The 10,929-nt window shown below is 35.2% G+C and overlaps 1 protein-coding gene across 1 annotated transcript; it reads right to left on the bottom strand.

Moving 5' to 3' along the window:
• Positions 1-5,146: 5,146 nt before the first annotated feature.
• Positions 5,147-6,649, bottom strand: LOC127796334 (transcription factor TCP15-like). Its single transcript, XM_052328419.1, has one exon. The coding sequence runs from the start codon at positions 6,357-6,359 to the stop codon at positions 5,229-5,231; it is 1,131 nt and encodes a 376-aa protein (XP_052184379.1). The 5' UTR covers positions 6,360-6,649; the 3' UTR covers positions 5,147-5,228.
• Between the last annotated feature and the right edge of the window lie 4,280 nt (positions 6,650-10,929).

Raw genomic sequence — 10,929 nt, 5'->3', positions numbered from 1 at the left:
CAATTGGCATGCGTCACTAGAGAGAAAAGAGTCATCTTTCATTTGTCTACTTCAAGAAAATTAGAATAGAGCAATTGTTTCAACCCTTTTTGACCAGAATTTGGGACTATTATTTTAAAAATTATCGCTTTTTAAGTCCTTGGAACACTATTTCTATAGTGAATGATCAATTGTCATCGATTTGTTGTCCTCTCTAAACAATTAAAAAGTATAGTGTTTAATTCATAATGTATAACAATATTAAAATTTTGTATTTTAATTATTAAAAATTATTATTTTAAATTTTTATCTTAATTGAGAGTAAACAAAATTATTATCTGCGTCATATAGAATACACATATAGAAAAGAAAAAATATCATGTCATAAAAAAAGTCATATTGACAAGATATATCAGATTAAAATTTACCTTGATGAAAAAAAGATCAAATTACACATAGCTTTAAAAAAACCCTAAATCCCAAATATCTTAACCTTTGAATCACTAACCCAAAAAATACTACACTCTTCTATTCTCAATTATAAAAATATAATAGAACTAATCTTCATCATTTTTCTTTCTTGAACTTTGTTCCAACGTTTAGTAAGAATTAAAAACAATAATTTTTAATAGTTGAGATACATAATTTTGACATTTTGCCCATTAGGGATCAAATATCATATTTTTTAATTGTTGAGAAAGCACAACAAATCAATCAACATATTCAAATACTGTTGTTGTTACTTTGATGCAACAATAAATTTATAGTGCGGGAAAGTGGAGTCGTGAGCCTCGGGGTGTCTAGAGAATTAAAGTATTCACGAGACCTTAGGATGATCTGGAAAGTTCCAAACGATCCTGAGAATTCCAAATGATCTTGAGAGTTCCAAGTTATCTTGAGAGCTCCAAATGATCTTGAGCGTTCCAAACGATTTTAAGAGTTCCAAATGATCCTAAGACCTCCAAATGACTGATTGGGTTTCAAATGATTGAGAGATTTACTAAGAAAAAAATCGGTTAGGGATGCAGGTGAGTATTCTTGTATAGATTCTCCGATGCCTAAGTTAGTCTTTGAGAGTGTTTGAGAGCAATGAAAGGATTTTGGTGTCAGAATGGGCGTACTTGAATGAGGAATTGACCCTCATATTTATAGAGGAGATAGAGGTTGACAAGTGGCAAGCTGTTCGCGTTTCTTGATGGGAATCTAGGAGGAATCTTTGACCAAGTCTCGCATTGCCGAAAAAGGTCTTAAAAAAAGGTTCCTGAGCTTAGGTGGTTCACAAGAGGGTCTTGTATAACCGAGTAACTTGTGAATCACCTTGAAAGGGTCTCTCAGACTCGATCATGTGTTGAGTAAGGAAGAGGAAAAATTGGATCTACTCGAACTAATCGAGCCAAACCAATCGAGCTTCTCGATTCAGTTCAATTTTTTTCTTGCATTGGTTAAGTTCGGTTAACTTTTTGCAAAAGTTTGAGTATTTAGTTTTGATTCAATTTTTTTAGTTAGAATAACCGAGCTAATTGAATCAACCGAACATGAAAACATCATTTTGATGGTTATTTGTTCTTGTATTTGATTTTGTCCATTCGATTTTTTGGTTATTTTTGTGGTTTTCGATTGTGTTGGTTTCTTTTGATTTTGTTGATTTTTTCAGCTTGTTCGGTCTTCAATTGGTCTGGTTTTTTTGTGTTTGTTTGGTTTATTCAATTAGTTTGGTTCAATTTTTTAGCCTAGTTCTATTTTTCAATTTTTGAACTTCAATTGGTTCCATTTGCACACCCCTGTTGTCGAGAAAGGTTTCCAAAAGTGATAGATCACTTGGTTGATGAGTCTTGTGCACGAGGTTGTGCTACAACTTGGGATGGCAAAAGGTGAACAAAGCCACCATGACTGGGGGCGGGGGCAGGGTTGAGAGAGGAGTTCGCTGTGTCATAACCTAGTGAGTATAGGCCTCATTTTCCCACTCGGTCATGATCGAGTGGATGCCAAGCCACTCTTGATCATGGTCAAGTTTATTTGTCTCCATGCTTTGCTTTTCTTTCTTGGCCTACTTAGTCTACCTAATTTTCGGTTTTACGATCTTGGCCCATTGTTTTTTAACTCAGACCTATTACTTGGATTTTTTTGAGTCTAAGCTAACTACGGGCATAGCAATTGCCAACCAATCATCCACGTGATGTGTGGCTTAGAAACAAGTGGTTCATATACATGTTAACGTTTTGTCATGAAAAGAATTTAAAATAATAATTTTTAATAATTATGATATTATATATTAATATTTTTCACTTAAAAATTATATTTTTTAATTGTTGAAAAAGTACCAGATCTATAAGTCTTAAAAAAAAAAAAAGGAATAAAGTTCGTTCGGTATTGTGCTTGTGTGTGTTTTTTTCATTTTTAATCCTGTTTGACAATAATTGTTTGAATCAAGAAAAACAGCTAGAAAAAAATTTGAAAAACTAATTTTACCAAACGTATCCTAGAAAAAACGCTTTAAATATTCTGTCCTGAAACGCCTTTCCTGCTACTTATATATCTGAACTTAATTTTACCTCAAAGTTCCAGAGGCACGTACTGTAAATACTGCATTAATTGCACATTTTCACTGGACTGTTAATTCATTCATTAATATACATATCCAGGCTGGGTGGTACTCCTCATAGATCAGTTCATCAGGTGGCTAGCTAACTAGCCTAGCTAGCTAGTACAAACCAACAACAACAAGCAGACTCAAATTAAGCTCCATGGTCTCAACTTTTCTGGGCTTGAAAGGATTGCACCAATGGTACAATAGTCTACATGTTTATGGGATACTTCACTACTAGAACCGAAGTAAAATGTCCGCTTTCAAGCCAGCCTGTCTGTCTTTTTGGTGGTTAATTAATTCATCACTACATTTCATCTTTAAAAGTTAATAAAACCCCAGAGTAAATTAATTAATCTTCTTATATATTTATTTGATTCATGTTATAGCATATATATTTGATGTAAATTTTTTATCATAATCAATGATCATAAATATAAATTGACCATCATTACAATCCCATTGATCTTGATTATTTATGTTTTATATATCTCTACGATATGTAAGTTGAAATCATGAACTTAATGGTGCTGTCGGATCGCATAGTGATATGGTTTTTGTCTTAGCATGAGAGGAATCACTTGAATAGATTCAAATTATTGCGACTTATAAAGAATGGTTGATCCAACTGTTCTTTTATTTGTCCCTTTTATAGGTGTCCAGTCAATTTCACATTTCTGTTTCATGGACAAAGAAATAGCATGGAGAAAGTAGAGAATCAAACGGAAGAATTATCAAAAACTGGAGTACTTTTAGGCTTACAATAGAAAGTAATCTCCACCATGGGACCCAAATCCATGTTTCCATTTCCCTGCAATTGTGTTGCAAGCCCATTAACTTTCACATTTTCAGCAAAATGAATCCGAATTTAACACAGTGGGAGACACAGTGAACCAAAAGCCCAAAGGAAGACGAATATTTGAGTGTTTTTAGCAAAACATTTCAAGTAATTGGGATGGTGCCGGTCGAATCATCAGGAGGGTCTTAATTAAACCATAATTAATTAATTATTTTAGACATGAATTCTACTGTTTGTGTGTGTATATAATGAACCTTATGATATATATACATATATATATATTATAACGGTACTCTTATCATAAGGGTACGTATATATACATGCAATAATATGTGCCAGCTAAACATGAAGTGATGAAGATATCAAACAAAGAACATATATATATATATATATTCATGATAGAGTACCGAGTGGTGCTTGTCTGCTCATGAGCAAGATGATCAAATTAAGAGTGTTTCAATTTTTAGTTTCCCTCTTTAGAACTAACTAGGGCTACATTCATACATATATATATATATATATGTTTATATACTCGAACTTTCTTGGCAAAAAACTCATGAGAAAATCAGTATATTTATTATTTCTGAAGTTTGAGTTCGTCAGCAGCTAAGTCAGTCTCCAACTTAAACGAATAAAAAAAGGCTCCCAAAGCACCACGAATTTATATAGGTTGAAAGAAAACAATTTGCAGAACAACAGAGATTTCCCCATAAATATTAGCTCTTTTTTTTTAATCTTACAAACAGAAATCAAACCCTAAATTATGGTGAAGTGTTGAAATGATAAAAGAAAAGTTGTAGATATTGGAGATTGATGGTGGTAATGTTGCAACATCAGAGAGATGTATAGTAGCCATTTTCTTTCATTAAAGTGTGCAGAGAGGAAAAGTTGCAGGGAGCTGCTGGGACATGTGTGGTAGGGTCATAAAAGCCCACCACCAATACCAAAACTCTAAGCGAAGGGGGCACCTGCACCCACCTTATTATATCAGAAAGGAGAAGAGATGGAAGAAGACGAAGAAGAAGAATGATTCTTGTGTTGGGTACTCCCTCAGAGCGATTGTGTGTATGTGTGTGTGGAGTTTTAAGCAATGAGCAGCAGCAGTAAATATAACACATACACAGATATACACTCACCACCTGAGATCAGAGAGAGCCAGCAGCCGCCTGAAAGGCTGAACACAGTACTCATAATGTGTGTGTGGGCCTCCTCCTCCTCCTCAATCATCATCAGTATATATTCATAGATCTCCCCTTTCTTTCATTGCAACCTTAATTGCCAGTAGCCCAGTACCATGCACACAAATATATATAATATCCATGGAAGTCATGTTGATGATCAGAGAATCAAAATATTGGGTACTTTTCATATATATATATGTATATATATATAATATATTCAAGCTGAAAATTGTATCCTACCAAACAACAAAGTAAGTGTTTAGAGAGAGAGAGAGAGAGATTATGAGTTTGTTAAACCTAACCCCCCAAAGGGCAAGCTAGAGAGGAGCTTTGCATGCACACATACACACACACATATATCATGTCTCTTTTTCTTGAGTCAAAAGCATTTATATATAGAAAGATTAATAGATAGCCTTGAAAGATCATTATAACAAAACGAACAAACAATAGATGGTATTAGCCATTCAAACCCTAGAATTCGATCCTTTTGTTATCACCTAATGATTTTTGATCAATAAAACCCTAAAATTCCTCATTACCACTCACCAAATTTTACGTACCTATTCAAACTCAAAATGTGCATACTCATGTTGACGTTGATTCGCAAACATATATATATATATATATGTATGTAGAAGATTGATGAAGAGAGAAATTAAGCATCAAATCCATACACTATATACTAGTGCGGAGTCTCATGAGTACTAGTTGTAGCATCATGCCTGTCATCTGCCCCATGATTTGGGTTTGAACCAGATATTGACGAACCACCACCGACGCCGACAACCGGCCTAAACGAGTTGAGCGCCGCAAACATGCCTAAATGCCCATCCGCCGAAGACCCGCCAGCGCCGGCGCCGCCGTGGCCCAACTGCTGGCCAGGCAATAGAGCCATTGGCCCAGGAAAATTCATGAAATGCAGCCCACTACTCAAAGAGCCTCTATGGAAGCCTGCATTAGAAGAAGGCGGTAATGCCCAAACCGGGTCAGGGTTGGTCATCATCCAGAGAGTCCCTGCCGGCGACGCCCCCTGCCCAGCCTGGATCGACCCGGAATTATTCGACTGCAGCATGTAGCTCCCCATTAGGCTCTGCAACGACAGATCTTGCTCCGGCCGCCTCTTCCTCGCCGCCATACTCGACTCAGAAACATCCAAGCAAGCCGTGCTTCTCAGCTCTTGTTTGGCTTCAGACGAATAATTATTCAGAAAATTAGTGGCCCGCTGTAACGATTCATGATCATTAACATCCAATTCCCAGCCGCTCCTTGGCCTAATCAAATGCGAGGCAGCGTGGAGGCTCTGATTGAAGTAACCGGCCCTGAAATGCGACGGCGCCGACATGCTAGAGCCGGAGCTCCGGAGCGAGATGTTGAGAGAAGTGAAATTCGCCGGAATCGTGCCCGTCCCAGTGGCGGCAATAACAGCGGGCTCAGCCTGCTGGAGCAGCCACTCGATGGTCTCGCCGTCGGACTTGTGGCCTAGCTCCCTTGTCAGCTGGAACACCCTGGCGGCGCAGACCGCCGGCATGCGGATCCTTCGGCCGCGGCCCTCGACCTTGGTGTGGCGGTCCTTGGTTGACGTCCTCTTGGGCGGCGGCTTCTTGGGATGAAGCTGAAGCTGCTGATCTTGGTGCTGCTGGAAATTAGGCAACCGGGTAGTGGTAGGGTTGGAGCTGGAGCAAGCAGCAGCAGCAGCAGCTTCATCTTCTCGGTCATCGTCTTCTCTCTTCTGCAACAACTGGAGAGGAAAATTAGGGCGGCGCATTCCATTATTTTCTGGTGCTTCCATGATGACGACGACGACGACGATCATATAGGTAGGCGCGTGGCGCCTATATAATTCTATATTTTTAATTTTTGCATCATCTCTACACTACTAGGGTAGATGACCCTCCTCAATTCGATCACTCACAGCACAGGTGTGGTGGGTCTCTCTCTCTCTCTCTCCCTCTCCCCCCTTATCTTTCTCTCTCTCTCTAGCTTTTTCTTTGGCTCTGCAACTACAAGATCTCTCTCTCTCTCTCTCTCTCTCTTTCTCTATATTTCTCGTATACCTCTATCTATCTAGCTTGGGTAGGAGCAACAAGCTAAGCTTTAAGCAACAAACACAATGAGTAGAGGGAATTATAGGGCGACGAAAAGCGAGAGGTTCTTGAGGTAAAAAAGCCTGCCTTGGGGGGGCACAAGTGTAATTGCGAAAATGGAGGATTTATGTAATACGGAAAAAGGAATTGATTTTCAATAAATAAATAAATAAATAAATAAATATATATATTATAATTGTGGTTGGACAGTGGCTTGATTCAGACTCCACGTGCGGTGCTCTTTTTATCATTCAATCAATAGAGACAGCGGTGGCCTGAGGCAGTCCGAGATGTGGGTCCCTCTCCCCCAAGTCAAAAAACTGAAACACTGTTGGTTTAGAGAGAGAGAGAGCCGAGCCGAGCCGAGCCACCTGAGCTTAGATTGAGATGACGATGATCATCAATCATGTGGCTCCCATCATCCCATGCAATCATTCCTTTTCATCTCCCATTACTTTTTTATATTAAATAAATTTATCAAACATATATATATATATATATTAAATATTATAATTTATTAAATTTTTAAATAAATTTTATTAAACCCTAACCATTTTAAAACTCAACAAGTTTACAAGTTTCTCCCCTAAAAAAACATATTATGTGCTTTATGTATATTATTACTTGTGATAATTCATGTTTAAAGTTATAATCGAACTAGATCAAATTAAATTTTATTGAGTTTAATCTTAATTTAGCCGGCTAAATTTTAGGCTTGAGCTTAAATTCGGCTTATATCTTAAAACTTAGTTTGTTGGTGAGCCCAACCTCGAGTTGGGGCTCTACAAGCTCTTGAAAAGTTTGAACCCAGACTCAAATTTAAATTTGCTAGTAATATATTTTTAAAAACTTAAAAATTTGACATTCAAATAATTAATAAATATAACTTTAAATTAAATTTGATAATTAACAAATATAATAAAAAAACATAATAATCAAATAATAATAACTTTATGATAAATAATATATTTATAAATGAATTTGTTTATGAGTTATTTACAAATTTCTAATCAAACATATTTACAAGTGTCTAATCTACTCTATTAATATTCATAAAGTTCTAATCGAATATGTTTGCAAATTTTAAAACTCGATTTTATTAAATTTAAACTCAGCTCATTTACATATCGACCTTTAAAGTTAAACTTAAGGTTAGCTCATTTATTTTCGAATGAATTTTTATCAAGTTGAATATTGACTTACTCACGAATAACTTAGTTTATTTGTAACTTTATTTATACTTGATCATAACGTGGAACATGAGACTCATCGGGCTATGCAGTTAGCGGGGTCAAAGTGATAGAATTATTTTCCCAACAGTAACTATATATATATATATATAGCTTAAAATTAATTCGTATTCTCTAATGATAAAAAAACATTTGTGATCTCGTTTATGATATTGCTACAGTGATCATTTCACCTTTATCTTTATTAGTTTCGATTGCTTCGATAATTATAAAATAATATTTTTGACAATTATAATCTTCTCTCTTTTATGGTACTGAGAAAGTGAAACCAATGGATAGAAAAGATGGCGACTGATTGGATGAGTGCATTTTCTTGCATGTAAGCGGTCGTTAAGATTTTGCTTTATTTTTATTTTCTAATTATATGTTTATTTTTGTTAGATAATTATATTTTCCAATTATATGTTTTAATGCCATCTTTTTAATTTATTAATGAAATATTTGGTAAATGTTTTCAATTTAGACCCTGTTCTTTTTAGTATTTTTAGACCATTTTCAATATTTAATTTTTTAAAATAGTGAAAATGTGTTTATTTTTATATTTTTAAAAATATAAACAAATTTCAAAATAACAAAAATTATTTTGACTATTTTCATTACAAACACGTTCAAAATTTTCAAAACGCAAAAAATATTACAAATAAAAAAGAACTCATTTTTAACAATTTCAAAATAGATTATCAAAACATAAAATTGAAAATGAATTCAAAACTGAAAATTAAAAATAAAAAATGAAAGGGAAGAACCCTGTCCAAATTTGAAGAATAATCTTTACCCCTTTCACTATCACCAAGTCATATCTTAATTGCCTATGTGTTTGCCCTAATATTTCACTCCAATTGTTGATTAATTAGCTTAACCGCTATCTAGCTATCGACTTTGCCCCAATTCTCAGAAGACCATGAATAAAATGCTGTAATTAATAATTAGTGCGAGCATACAATTACTAAGATCTAAATCCCCTTTAAAACCCTAAGATAAGACTTTACTTTCAGTACTGTTCCTTTGGTCTTAGTCGACCAAGTATTGACTGCTTTCACGGAGAGTGCAACGACCTTCTCTATATATATATGATCATTTACAACACCTTCGATCATGGTTCTTAATTAATTTAAAGCCATCCTGAATAGCTCTATATCTCTCATGGATTTTAATTCATGGTGTTTGGAAAAGCTCGTCCATATATAGCCACATGGGTTAGTACTGAATGGAAGAGTCAACTTGGACACATCATCCAAAAGGTCTATCCATTAATTATATGTAGGCACAAGAGTGGGATTACAGATATTAAGGCAGCCAAACAACCCCTGGTGTACGTAGTAAACTAAAAGAAACGAAAACAAAACAAAAAAAGCAATGATTAATGGCAAAGTTCAAGAACATTTTGAACAACCAACATTCCTAATTGGAAGCTTAATATATATAGACCCCCATGAATCCTAGTTTGCATACATAGCAGGACCCTTAATTAGTTTTAAAGCAATTTGTTTTATATTGTATTACTAAACCTGATTTGTTTAGGATATGTCACTTAGTCATATCATGCTCTCTGTGCATTACCATGATCCAAGTGCTTTTCACCACCCACTCATTCAATGGCAGGCCCCAGCTAGCTGCATCTTGTCTCGTTATAACACAGTAGTGTTGTTATTTTGCTTTCTTTCCTTTCTTTTTCATAAAAAAAATTGAATTAATTTCTAGCTATCATCCAACTCATATATATATATATATATATATAATCTTCCATGCATTTCATGTCAACCCTCCAATCTTTCAATCCATTTCCATGTCCCCATGACCGACGATTAAATCACATTAATTATATATATATATATATATAGTTTTCCATTTACATTAAAGCCCACAAACGAGACATCGATATCTCCACATGTTACTTTTTTTCTTGCAGTAGGGTACGTAATTAATGATCGATCGATCTATCAGCAATTAATCTATTAATATTAGTTCCAAGTACTTAAATTGCATGCACTGCAAAATGTGGGAAGAGTTAGATATAGGTAATTTAATCAATTTATTTTAAAACTGGGCACAAAAATTAATGAAGCAGCTAGGAGGGCTTTTATTAACAGAGGGGAGTCCCTTCTGTACAAAATAAGTGGTGTAAAAGCGTCAATTTAATTTGATGATCCAATTAACTTCAAGGGGTGGACCCAAACAGTGCGCAGATGGCACAGCTAGCACTGGCATACTCGCCTAGTTTCCCTGAAGAAATGGGCCATGGATTAGGTCACATACTCCTCACATGCAATGCCAAACCATGCTGGGTGATGAGGATGGCTTACCATCCAACTTAGAATTTAATCATTCAAGCAAATTTGTCGGAATGTTGGTGGTTACTAAGCTAGCTAGCTAGCTAAAAGGAAATATATATATATATATATATATCTTTGTGTGATTGTTTATCATTAATTTTTCCACCCAATTCTAGGTCACTTGCTTGGAAAGCCAATGATTCATGGTTATCATCATCATCTACCCGTTAATTTCATTGTCCTTCTGCTAATTAGGATTATGACATTAATGATTGTTTATATATATGCTTGTGGGTGCATCGCAGGTCTAACAAATTCTAAGCCATATCTATAATAAGATAGCTCTTGACGTGTCAGCCAAACTTTAATTTCCCGTTTTCTTTTCTTTCATGTTAGGAGTATCTCATTGCATTATTGTTACTTGTCCTTCTACATATGCATAGGAATGATATATCCTATATATATAAAGAATACTAAATTTTTAGTCTAATTTTAATTATAAAATGAATTTTTTATTTTTTAATAGTATACTCAACTTATTTTTTAGTTTCATTTGTGGAACGCATTTACCTTACCGTTAAAAATATTGATGCAGCACTAAGAATAACTGATTATGTGATGAAGTGGAGGGAGAGTGAGAGGGAGAGGAGGGATCAAAAACTAATGAGGGATAACATCGTTGTCTCTATTCCTGTCAAAAAGAACCCCAAAATTATTGGGTTCAATTATTGTACCCCCTAATGGGGTTTATTAGAGAGGGGTTGAATTGGGAGTCA

This window comes from Diospyros lotus, chromosome 3 (assembly GCF_014633365.1).
Source record: "Diospyros lotus cultivar Yz01 chromosome 3, ASM1463336v1, whole genome shotgun sequence".
Lineage (NCBI taxonomy): Eukaryota > Viridiplantae > Streptophyta > Magnoliopsida > Ericales > Ebenaceae > Diospyros > Diospyros lotus.
The sequence above is the reverse complement of the archived record's forward strand: the minus strand, read 5'-3'. Positions and strand labels throughout refer to the sequence as shown.

Bases quoted from the DNA above. Each gene is read 5' to 3' on its own strand.
- LOC127796334 (XM_052328419.1), bottom strand. From the start codon at position 6,359: ATGATCGTCGTCGTCGTCGTCATCATGGAAGCACCAGAAAATAATGGA.